General features: G+C 40.7%; 1 protein-coding gene across 1 annotated transcript in view; it reads right to left on the bottom strand.

Moving 5' to 3' along the window:
- The window catches only part of LOC306757877 (carboxyl-terminal PDZ ligand of neuronal nitric oxide synthase protein-like), a gene marked incomplete at both ends in the record, with an annotated part of 33,888 nt that overhangs the window by 6,259 nt on the left and 14,547 nt on the right, over positions 1-13,082 (bottom strand). The window contains 2 exons of the mRNA XM_079243050.1: positions 2,147-2,274; positions 2,649-2,778. Of these exons, the coding sequence (XP_079099176.1) occupies positions 2,147-2,274; positions 2,649-2,778 (258 nt within the window). The remainder of the gene's footprint in view (positions 1-2,146; positions 2,275-2,648; positions 2,779-13,082) is intronic.

Raw genomic sequence — 13,082 nt, 5'->3', positions numbered from 1 at the left:
ATACTTACAAGCTCTAACCTACAAAATGCAATCTGCCAACGTTTTATGTAAATCATAAAATCAAAAGTTGTTTTCAGTTGAATTTTACTTCACTGCAACAGCACAAAGTCACGTCACGTCATGCTTTTTCTCACTAAAGAAGCTTTAATTTGTTCATAAAGCTTCTTTTAGGCATTCAGGCCTGCAGCAGATTCCAGTAAAGCCTGAAAACCATTTGTCCTACGCTTCCTGCAAACGTTTCTACATGTATGTGCAGCAAGGCTAAATAAAACTTGGAGTTCTTGCACTGGTTTGTAAAAAATACTGATGGGAAACTGATTAATCAACAAGAGAGATAACAAGTAATAATAATAAAAAAAAAAAACGAAAATATGATGGAACATATGTACACCTGCTTAATGGTCAAGTAACAGTAATAATCACCATAATGAAGAGACCAACGTGTGTTGTGTGGATCAAAATATTATCATCTATATTATGAAGTATGAAGCCAAAAAGTGACACCAGCAGATGGGGACTTTTCATCCTAAATACAAAGAAAAGACAGTTGGTAACTTTAGAAATAAACCCTCCAACTTACAGCAGAGTTGTTTTACTATAGCAGCATCCGTTTCCGTGGAAACTCACCTGAAGTTGTCCTGGTTTAAAATGTTTCACACTAAAGCAGAAGAATGGCTCATATTACAGACACGGTTTTCACTATAATTAACGACACAGTAGCCACTAAACTAATGACGCATTTCTGAGTAAGGTGGGTTTGACATTATTGTCGTCAATGAAAAGAGGGCTCTGCAGAAAAGGTTTGGGAACCACTGCTCTAATGCACAAATCTCTGGCATCCAGTTTCTACCGCTTCAGCTTGTTATGGACTTTCATTATGTTCTGGTGGATTTTTGGTTCTGGTTGTTCTGTGTTTTTTTTTTTGTCCTTGGTTTCTTTTGCTCATTGGCTGATCCATGTCGATGTTCAGTGTCATCTCTCCATCTGTTTGTATTAGACTGCTTCCTAGTTGACACTTTTCAGCCTTGTGTTACTTTCTGGTTGTCTTCCTTCTCTCCTCATTAAACCGCTGACTCCCAGCCTCAAGTGTCTTCACCCAGCAACAGGTCTCCATCTCCATGCACCTTCACATCCACGTAGTTAGAGATATAAAAGATTACAATAACATATAAAAGCAGTTTTGTGAGCAAATGGGGAATTAATTCCTCCAAGACCTGGACAGTCTGGTCCCATGACAGCATCAGGAAAACCTCCGCGTGGTATGGAGGCTACTGTAGATCTGTCTTTACATGCTGAAGCACAGTTTGTAAAGCAAACGACCTCCTGTGTCCAAACAAAACCGACATCCTTATAAGATGGAGCGAGTGGTGCTCGGATTAAATAAAACCTCCAGATGAGTCACAAGGTTGGTCAGTTGTGGTGTTAACATGTCGGTACTAGAAGTCTGTGGGCGGGTCATGATGAATATATTTGACTCCACCTCGAGGACCAGAGATGGGACTACAGAACGAGCTGATGAAAACGTGGTTTTATATAACCTGGAATGAATAAAGCTTGAACTAAACTAACTGTTTCTGTAAATTAAACATCAATAAAAATATTGACACGTTTCTGCTGTTTGGGTGGCGCGGGGTCCAGCACTGCAGCTTCACGGCTGTGGGGTGGCCCCGTTGCTGCTTGGGAGTTGTGCGGTTGCTGTGGCAACGGCCCCTATGAGCATGCGGGGGACTGGCTCCTGGTGTGGATGGATCCCGAGGTATTGTTTCCTCAAATCAGCACCAAGTCAGAATTTTTATCACTTACTTAATGTTTTTAGTTGTTTTATTAACCAGAATTCAGTTAAAGAGACAGTATTCAGGGAATGATGTTTTTCGGGGAATGTGGGGGGGGTTCTTTGCTCTATGTCCTTGTGTGTGTGTGTGTGTGAGTGTGTGGAAAGAGCTTGTGTCTATTTTTTTTAAATGCCTTTTTATCCACTGTTTGTTTTAATCCTTATGACTTGATTTTATCCTGTAAAGCACTTTGTGTTGCCTGAGGCATGAAAAGTGCTCAAGAAATAAAGTTTGATTTGATTTGATTTGATTTAAATAGTAATATTTGCTTTTAGAGACGCATGGGAACAGAACGGCGGAACGATGTGATCTACCTTCCCGTCTGTTGCCAGGGTCTCGTCCTTTTTGTTCTTCTCCAGGTCTGATGAAGAGATGCACTCGATGCTCTCCTCTGTGGTGGCTTCAAGGTCCGTCTCCTCTGACAACGCCAACCTCTTCGTTGCTGCAGAGAAAGGAGATGCGTCGGAGGGGTGTTCATGCTGTTTTGATGTCAGAGCTTGCACCACATCTCGAGGCAGCCACAGCCGAGCAGAGCCCACGCGACAGCGGTCTTTGATCATCGGCTCGCTTGCCTCACTAGAACAAAATTTACAGCTTCAATGCAAAGAGAGAGAAAATACTGGAGGATAATGACATGTTTTCTCAGAGAAATGTGCTCTATCGCTGTTTCTGCAGGGAATTTCGGTTCTGTGGGAGTAAGACAGCCGGAGATGAAGGCCTGAGGAGTTCGTGTGACGCTCGGAAGGGGAAAAACAGCGAGGGGGGTTCATTTATTAGATTCAGGTTTGTGCGAATGTGTGTGTAGGTGGGAGTCACCTGAAGCTGCCTCTTGCTCCTCCGCCCTCCCCTCTTCGTCCTCCTGCTCGTTGCTTTTCAGCTGCAGGGTCATCTGGTGACACACGTCAAAGGCCTGACCCACCGTTCGCACAATCCTCATGGCCTGAGACTGCGTGGGAGGACGCAGAGGAAGTGGGGGGGAGGGTTGGAGTTATGAGTGAGGGGGGGAATATCATGGAGGGATGCAAAAATGAGGGTACACAGCAGGGGAGGACATGAGGGGGTAAAGGAGTTAAGGAGACAGAGGGAAATAAGAGGGAAGAAAGCAGCTAAGTTAAAGCGCAACGGCTACAGTAACCTGATGTTTACTAAATAATTCCTAATTACAAGTATTTTCTCCTCAGAGTTTACATGGAAATAATAATTCTGAATGAAGGTTTACATGAAACACTTAATTCCTCTTCAGAGTGGCGGGTTGGGAAGGGTTCTGATTGGACAGAGGGTGCACGTGACGTATGACATTACCTGATATAAACAAAGTTGGCTCCCTGCTTCTCGTCTTTTCAGTAACTTGTAAAAACTACATAATAAGTTCCAGTTTCGCCGCTATTTTTGTTATAAATGTGAAGTAGCAGCTCAACACCAGCATACTACTTGACTTTCTGCAGCAACTGAGAAGGAGAAGAAAGAAGTTTTATTAAATTTTATATAAACAACGCGCATCATCGGGACAGGACGAGGTAACGAGCATGCTCAGAACGACCGGAATTAACTTAGAGCGGAATGAAGGTTTACATGACAGAGGAATTAAATAGATCGGGATTAAAATGCAAATAAACCAGACACTTACATCAGAATAAAGTTTAATTCCAAATAGAAATTTGCATTAGGAAAAAGTCTTTACATGGTCGTTTTTTTTTTTTTTTTATCAGTTTAAAGTGGAATTTACTTTTATTCTGAATAAAACAGGAATTAAAACTCCCATGTAAATGTAGCAATTCATCAATATCAATAAATCAGTCTGATGACACACAATCCAATTGTATTGATCTAAAAGAAAAAAACACGGATGAAACATAAATACAGTAATATTTTAGCAGCTTCCTTGTTTCAACAAGCAAACTGTTGATATCCGAAGATGCGGTGCAGGAATGTCCTCCCAGTGTGTCTGTTTATCCGTCAGGATTCAGTGTGACTGACACACCTGGCAGCATGTGCATCGCACAAAACGAGTGAACGCCACAGGCTGAGGAAAAGGACACCCGCTGCTGAAATACCTGAGAAATACAGCTGAGTTTTCCACAAGGGAGTCCAGCTGGATGGAGAGTATGACGATCATACTCTGCCCAAGCTGCTTTGGAGTTTCCTAAATTATTTACAGGTTCTGCCCTCTAATTCTCTGGAAAATCTTAAAGGTGTTCTAGTAATAGGGGGAGAGTTCCCCTTCTGTGGAAAATTCCCCAAGCGCAGTATATTAGTCCAGTTAGGAAAACTCTGCCAAGAGCAGAGGGCAGGATATTATTCACATCCCTCCCATGGAAAACAGTTCCTACTGAAAAAAGGGCAACATTGACTATTCCGATCAAAAAGGGAGGAAAACAGTGGTGAGGAGGAACTAAATGATCATTTTAATGTTTAGTAGTCATCCCTGCAAAGACTGAATGAATGAGGTTAAAGAGACAAGCAACCCAAGGACCAAGAGCTTCTGGAAAAAGATCAGGAAACTTGCTCTGATATGATGAAGCTGCCTGCTGAACCTTTACAAGGTATTTATTCATTAAGTCCATTTTTTACTGGAAATCATAGGAGAAAGAGGAAGGATGGATGCTCCTGTATACTGATGCTGGACAGAACGCCAAGAAAGAAGCTGAATGAATGAATACTGAGATGCCAGGTGGACTCTAGAGGTCACAGAGTCCACCAGAGTTAGCCTGTCTACTGGTCAAAGCTAAAACCTCTGACGACCCCTTCTTACTTTACTGAGGCATTCAGACACTTCTCCAGGACTTAGATCAAGGATTTTATTCTAAAATATCAGTTTCTTTACAGTAAAAAAAAAACCAGGTTTTTCCAGGAGCAGCACTTACGAGCTCTTTCCATAAAAGGTACAGCGTCTGTCAATCGTTGAAAAATGGATAGCATTCAAAGCTGTGTTTTACTTGGTACCTAATCAATCCATTTCTTACTTGCTTGGTCCAGTTAGGGGTCGGGTGAGTCTATCCCAGCAATCATTGGGCGAGAGGCAGGGTACACCCTGGACAGGGCGCCAGTCCGTCACAGGTCTAATCATGTCACCAAAATAATCTAAAATGATATGTTGTTATTCTCTTAAGGCCCATTTAAGCTTGATGCAGAGGACGGATACACAGACAGACTGACATTTAGTCTCCTGAGTGTAATTTGGTCTGTTTTCAAGGAGCTTAGTTGGCCGTCAGCTGATGCAGAAAATGGAGCAACAACACCAGAAATTGCAGCGGCAGTGTTGAGTTATATAGCCCACACGCATCTGGAGATCGGAACAAACCAGAGAAGAAGAAAGGAACTGGAAGAAGACGGCGCAATAAAAATTACCCGAAAAAGACACTGGAGAAATTAAGAAAAGCAAAAAAGCGGTTTTATTGTTCAATCCATTCTGGTGTTTTTGGATGATTGTAAACAACTTTACTGCATCATCACTACCAACCTGTGTCAAAACGAGGAAGTGGACTCCAAACTGCCCACTGGTGTTCTCAACTCAAATCGACTCAACAACTATGGCAAGTTGACGTATGGCAGTATGATAGTGACAAAGTATGACAACGTTTGAAACGGATGGTCCCATTTATGTATGTTAGGGAGCACAAGTGGGTCCTTAGAAAATCTACTTGCTGTGGGTCCTCATAGGTGGAAGCTGCCATATTTGTACAGTACAGTGTCTCTGAATGGACAAACAACTCTGTGTGAAGTGAAAACATTTTGAGCTTTAAAACTGCAGCTTTGTTTTGGCACAAGAGCTCCATTTGGAGTCCTGAAAGGACCATAGAAAAAGTCTGAATACCTGTAGTGCAGGCATTGCTGCACTAGACCCACTGGAAGGGTTTTTGCCACTGATGCTGATGCTCTTTTTACAACTGTGCATTTATTCACATTTTTACCACTAAATGTCAGTATTTCTCAAACTGTACCTTTAAACTGTGTGAGAAAGAAACAAGAACAATTAATCAATTAATCAAACTAAACTCCAGACTCAGTTTTCTGTTTATAAAAGGACATTTTTGCCATTATATCCAATCATTAATTCGTCTTATAATCAAACTTAAAGGACAAATGATCTTTCTTACCTTAAAAACATGTAATTGATGGCACACTGATACATATTCTGATAATTTCTGAAGCTGTCATTTATACTTGATTTGAACATAATAAACACATTCAAGCATGGTGGAGAGTCCATTCAAAGACTTATAAATCAAACATGCAAGAATGCTTTATTTGCAGCTTAAATAGGCAACATTTCAAGTTTGTGCTCTCCCAGGGCTTTTCTAACACTGGGAGAGCGCAGACCTCCGCCAAGCATATTGTGATTACCACCCAACATAACTTCAAAGTGATCCAAAATTCAGGATCTCTGCTGGATCTCCACCAAAATGTAATCATTTGTTCCTTGTGAGACCCCCAAATTTCCTGAAAATTTCATCAAAATCCATCCTTAACTTTTTGAGTAATGTTGCTAACAGACAACCAAACAAACAAACAAACTCTGGCGAAAACATAACCTCCTTGGTGGAGGTAATTAAAAGACCAGGTGAACAAAGTCCACAGAACAAAACAAACTAAAATATTGGACCCTCGTGTCCACCCAGCGGCATGGAGAGGAACAAACAGCACCTCTACTGAAAGTACACATCCCACAGATTCCAGTCATACCAGTTTAATGTCGCTATGACCAAGATTCACTCAACCAGAGTCAAAAGAAGGCTGAATTTATGCTTCACATTTGAAAAACATCGTCACATATTCTGTCTTACCTTTGCTGTTTTTCCTCCAAAACTTTAATCCACCGACACAAAACTGCATTCAGTCAAGCGACTACGTTTCCCACGGTGCTTCGGGAGTAGTTAGGTGGACAAAATCACCATTTTCTGCCCGGTAACATCAGTTTGATTGGACGACAACGGGTGTCAGTCATTCAGTGTCATGAACATTTCCTGCTTTGTCTGTGATGATTGGTCACATTTATGTAAACATGATGACATCAGCAAGGTTCTACCGTATCACACAATAAGAAAGAGGGGTCGGTCATACCGATTGACCAATCATAGCCAAAGTTACGCGCATTACTCACACGCCCATACGATGGCGTGGTAGTCAGTGGCGCGGTGTCTGCTTTGTACTTTTTATTTAAAAGCCAAAATCCAGGATCTCTTCCACCAAAGTTTTATCATTTGTTCCTTGTGACACCTCCAACATATCCCGAAGATTTTATTAAATTCCATCCATAACTTTTTGAGTAATGTTACAGACAACCAAACAAACTCTGATGAAAACATAACCTCCTTGGCGGAGGTAAATATTCATTCATTCATTATCCAAACCGCTTTGTCTGATGAAGGGTTGCGGGGAAGCTGGAGCCTATCCCAGCAATTCAATTCAATTCAATTCAACTTTATTTATATAGCGTCAAATCACGGCAATGCCATCTCAAGACGCTTTACAGACAGAGGGGAAAACATAATGAAGGCCAATTCATAACAGCCTATATAAGGAAACCAACAGATTGAGTTGAGTCCAACTCAATCTCCCATCCTGAGCAAGCACACTGGCAACAGTGGGAAGGAAAAAACTCCCTTTTAACAGGAAGGAAACCTCCGGCAGAACCCGGCTCAGGACAGGCAGCCATCTGCCTCTGCTGTGTGGGGGGAAGAGGACAGAAAGACAACAGACAACAGGAACTGCTACTCCCGGCCAGGGAGACCTGCTGAGACAGGAGACATACATGTTAATGATGCAACACTGTTATGGGGGGGGGGGGGGGGGTAAAAGAAAGAGATAAAGAGAAAAAGAAAGAAGCTCAGTGTATCAGGAAATGTCCCTCAGCAGTCTAAACCTATAGCAGCATAACTAAGGGATGCTAACCATCCCTAGCTATAGGACTTATCAAAAAGATAAGTCTTCAGCCTAGTCTTAAAGGTGGGGAGGGTGTCTGCTTCCCTAACACTAACTGGGAGCTTATTCCATAAGAGAGGGGCCTGATAACCAAAGGCTCTGCCTCCTGCTCGGCTCTTTGAGACTCTAGGAACCACAAGTAAGCCTGCAGTCTGCGAACGAAGTACTCTACTTGGTATATAAGGAACAATGAGGTCTTTGATATATAGTGGTGCCTGGCTGTGGATGGCTTTATATGTAAGGAGAAGGATTTTAAATTCTATTCTAGATTCAACAGGCAGCCAATGAAGAGAGGCTAAAACTGGAGAAATATGATCTCTCATGCTGGTTCTGGTCAGGACTCTGGCTGCAGAATTCTGGATCAGCTGAAGGCTTTTCAGGGCATATTTAGGACAGCCCAGTAATAGAGAGTTACAGTAATCTAGTCTCGAAGTAACAAAAGCGTGAACCAGTTTTTCTGCATCACTCCGAGACAGAATGTCCCTAATTTTGGCTATATTACGTAAATGAAAGAAGGCTGTTTTAGTAACCTGCTTAATATGTGGGCCAAAGGACAGGTCAGGGTCAAATATTACTCCAAGGTTTCTCACTGTAGCACTGGAAGCTAAAGTAATGCCATCCAGGTTCATTACAAAACCGGAAAATTTAGCTCTGAGTTTTTCAGATCCAATGAGAATTACTTCAGTCTTATCTGAGTTTAAGAGGAGAAAATTTCTAGACATCCAAGTCTTTATGTCTATGAGACAATTTTGTAGCCTATTGGGCTGATTTGTTTCATCTGGTTTAAAGGATAAGTATAGTTGAGTATCATCTGCATAACAATGAAAGTTTATTCCATGCTGTCTAATAATTTTGCCTAAAGGGAGCATATATAGCGTGAAGAGTATTGGTCCAAGTACAGAACCTTGAGGAACTCCATGACTTACTGTAGTTTGGGAGGAGGACTTGTCATTTACATGAACAAACTGAAGTCTATCAGATAAATATGATTTAAACCAGCTTAACGCTGTACCTGTAATTCCAATCACCTGTTCTAGTCTTTGTAACAGAATGTTATGATCGACTGTATCAAATGCAGCACTAAGATCAAGCAAGATAAGTACGGACACAAGTCCTTTGTCTGAGGCCATAAGAAGGTCATTAGTAACTTTCACCAATGCTGTCTCAGTACTATGATGAGCTCTAAATCCTGACTGAAACTCCTCGCGTAAATTATTTCTGCTCAGGTGGGCATGTAGCTGAGCTGAAACTATTTTCTCCAGAATTTTGGACATAAACGGGAGGTTAGATATAGGTCTATAATTTGCTATCACCTCTGGATCCAGAGATTGCTTTTTAAGTAAAGGCTTGATTACAGCAGTTTTAAATGATTGTGGTACATATCCTGTCACTAAAGACATATTGATAAGACTTAGTAGTGATGTATTAATTAAAGGGAAAATGTCCTTAAAGAGGCTCGTTGGGAGAGGGTCTAAGATACAGGTGGATGGTTTAGATGAAGCTATTATTTTAGTTACTTCAGAGGGTTGGACAGGACAGAAACTATTTCGACACAAGTCAGATCCTGGTTCTAAGGATGCTTCGGAGACCACAACAGGCTCAACATTATAGGTAGAAGGAAGAGTATTGTGAATTTGATCTCTAATAGTGTCAATTTTATTCCTGAAAAAATACATGAAATCATCACAGCTAAGTGAGAAAGGAATACATGGCTCCACAGCGCTCCGGCTCTTAGTAAGCCTAGCTACAGTGCTGAAAAGAAACCGAGGGTTGTTTTTGTTTTCCTCTATCAATGATGAATAATAAGCTGTTCTTGCCATACGTAAGGCTTTTTTGTATACGCTTAAACTTTCTTTCCAGGTTAAGTGAGACTCCTCTAGTCCTGATGAACGCCATCTGTTTTCCAAATGCCTTGATGCCTGTTTTAGAGCTCGAAGCTGGGAATTAAACCAGGGAGCCTTCATAATCTTACCTAATTTCTTCTTCTTTAGGGGAGCAACATTATCCAAGGTTGTACGCATTGAAGCTGTTATAGTATCAGCATGTTGATCAATCTGAGCAGGAGTAAGGCTTAAAGGGGGACTCTCGGTCATGCTAACACATGGTAGATGTGAAAAAATTGATTCAATTGATTGTTTAAATTTTGTAATATTATTGTCTGATAAACATCTACTATAGTAGAATTTATTTTTGGTCAGTGAGTAATCAAATAAAGTGAATTCAAAGGTTAATAAGAAGTGATCGGACAAGACAGGGTTTTGAGGACATACTTTGAGCTTATCAGTCTCAATACCATATGTTAGAACAAGATCAAGAGTGTGACCATGAGAGTGAGTGGCTCCATTGACATTTTGTGAAAACCCAACTGAGTTTAGAATAGAGCTAAAGGAAATGTTTAAACTATCATTTTCAACGTCAACATGAATATTAAAATCACCTAGTACAATGACCTTATCAGTAGTCAGCACTAACTCAGACAAGAGATCAGAGAATTCGGTCAGAAACTCGGAGTAAGGTCCAGGTGGGCGATACACTAATGCTAAAAGGAGCGGTTTCTCTGAATTCCATTTTGGATGAGATAAATTTAATGTCAGGAATTCAAAGGATTTATAGTTAGTTTTGTGCTTAGGATTAATTAAAAATTCTGAGCAGTCTTTGGGCACACTGGCAGGGTACACACTGGACCTCTCACCAGTCCATCGCAGGGCTTATCATGAATATATGGTATTTATATATCAAAAACATTACATTTAGCTCTTACCTAACAGCAAGTTTTAAATAGAGGTTGGAAAAATAAGTATGACCTGTAAGACCCCACTTCTCTTTTTTTTTCTCAAAGCATCAATATGTGGTTCACTGATTGTGTTTTCAACCTGCAGGAATTAATCTTTATCCGTCTACCTTCACTAAGGGTGATGTTTTCTATATTGAATGTCAGCAGGAGCCCCGTCAAAATAAATTTATTGCTGCCTGCATCTGGAGGATCATCCTGCCTCTAGCCATTCGGCCAATATGTCAAGGTAACTCAAGCTTGAAACCAGCTTAATCAAGTGCAACAGAAAAACCAAAAACAACCAATAAAACAGGAATACAGTGGGGAAATTGATTATAAAGTCCCATCAGAACAGAACAGAGAATTTTAATTTGCTTTTGAACTGTCTTGTTAAACCTCAATCCCTCTGACGGGCAAGCACAAAAGGCAAGTATGATGCACTGAGCTCACGTCTAAGCCTTCCACTGCAACATGAAAATAAATTAAATTTTCATTTATCAGCTGATCCATCTCCACCTACTCAGCAGACATGCTTAGTCTGCAACCCCCAGATAAGGCCTTGCAACCCTGGGGAGGTAAAGAGGCACCTCTGCTTGTGTTCCATGACAATGTGGTGGGTGTTGCGTTCAGCTGTGGTGAAAATGTCTTTAAATGCGTAAAGAAAAAGCCCCTTTTCTTTCCTCTTCCCACTGGAATGATTAGTATTCAGCTTTGCTAGGTCACCGCCAGCCTGGTATCCATGGTGAGGGGATGGGAGTCAACCTCACTGATGCTCCGTCTTTGTCGTGGAAGAAAAATTGCCTCTGCCGGATATGCAGATATATGGAGGAAAGCATGCCTTTCATTTTCCTCTCAAAATTACACACGTGAGACGCTCAGATGTATTGCGCCATGTGTGCGGTACAACAGGGAAAATTAATCAGAGACAAAAAGCAGAAATATTACCAGAAGAAGTAGAACAAAAATGAAAGCAAGGCTGAATGTTGTAGTTCAAATAAATCTACAGCATGTAGCTTGTCAGCCTCACATGTGAAACAGCTCCCACCAGCATGTAATAAAGGTAATCAAAAAAACAGATAAAATTGTGTCTGATTAAACTCCACTACATCTAGGTTATTAAAATCAGAATGTATTTGCTTTACTTGCCCGACCCTGGGAAAAATTTGGGAGAAAAGTTCCATTTTATCCAGTCTGAATTTTTTTATTTGGACCATATTTAAACTTATTTTTCTCTGTATTTTGACATATTTTGACCCATGAATCTTCAGCCTTCTGGTATCCATTAACGCATTGGCTGCCAAAGACATTTTTTGTGCTCTTTGTATTAGTTAGCCGGATACGGTCATCAAAACATCCCCAAAATGCACTCTTTGCACACAACATGTTGTAATTCTGCTCCAAAGACACCCCGATGCAGCAACCAGCAAAATCAGCCCTCCACATCTACAACATTCAGAGGTCCTGAAAGTTGAGTCAAAATGCCGACAGAATGAGGCTCCCTGCTAGCAGCCAATGAGTTAAGAGGCAGGTGACAAGTATCAGATTGTGTAGAATAGGTTTAGAACAGGAGTACTCGCCAATCGTTTCAAACAGAAAGTATTTCTGTCTAAATACCATCCAATACCACAAAAATAAGTCTTCATGACGCCTACCTCCACACAGAGACCCAGAAAGTTATACGGTCTTGTGACATATTGTTTTGAGTTGGTAGGCGTTGAAGTAGCTGCCTCACAGTTGTGCTAACATTTAGCATTAGCATTATGTCCGCAATTTGACTTTATTACACAAAAACTCCCACTAGCACAACAGCAACATGCCTTGAACAGAGCTAAAATTTCCACAGGCCTCAAGAATGTTTCCAGCAATCTCATAAAGCATTTGGGCTGCCATGTTAAAAAGCACCAGGAGTTTGTTGCTTCAAAGTAAAAACGCAACAAATAGCAGAGAACAAACACTGGCAAATGCTTGTTGTAGAAAACATGAAATACTTTTTTTTAAAAATAGAAATTCTTTAATTTGTTTATCTACTCAACTATTAAACAATTTCTGTAACAATCATTGTTTTACATGGGAAAAAAACATGAATTTAATAACTGTGTTTGCTGCTAACGTGGTATTTTTGAGGGAGAAGGTGGAGGAAAAGGTAATGTTAACCTGCCAGGAACTTCTGTCTTTATTGTAATAGTTGTGCTTTTACTGAATTCTTCGAAATTTAATTCTCTTTTGGCAACATGTTTGTCAAATTCTAGTCTTAAAGGCTGCCATCCTGCAGGTTTATGTTCCTTTGCCTCTCCAATGCACCAAACTGAAGTAAAAAGGTCATTGTGAAGAAACTGAAAAGAAGCTGATAGATCCATTTAAATCAGGTGTGTTGGAGCAGGGAAACTACAACAGAGTTTTTGTTGTTTTCTCTGCACATCCCCAAACGCATCTTCCTCTGGAAACAACGGTGATTAATGCCCCATCTAGTGGCAAGAAGTGGTATTACAGGAAAATCAGGCACACCCTTTAACTTTCCCAGTTGTGAATAAAACTAATCATCAATTATCTCAACC

The sequence above is a fragment of the Telmatherina bonti genome (assembly GCF_933228915.1).
Source record: "Telmatherina bonti genome assembly, chromosome: 7".
Classification (NCBI taxonomy): Eukaryota; Metazoa; Chordata; class Actinopteri; order Atheriniformes; family Telmatherinidae; genus Telmatherina; species Telmatherina bonti.
The sequence above is the reverse complement of the archived record's forward strand: the minus strand, read 5'-3'. Positions and strand labels throughout refer to the sequence as shown.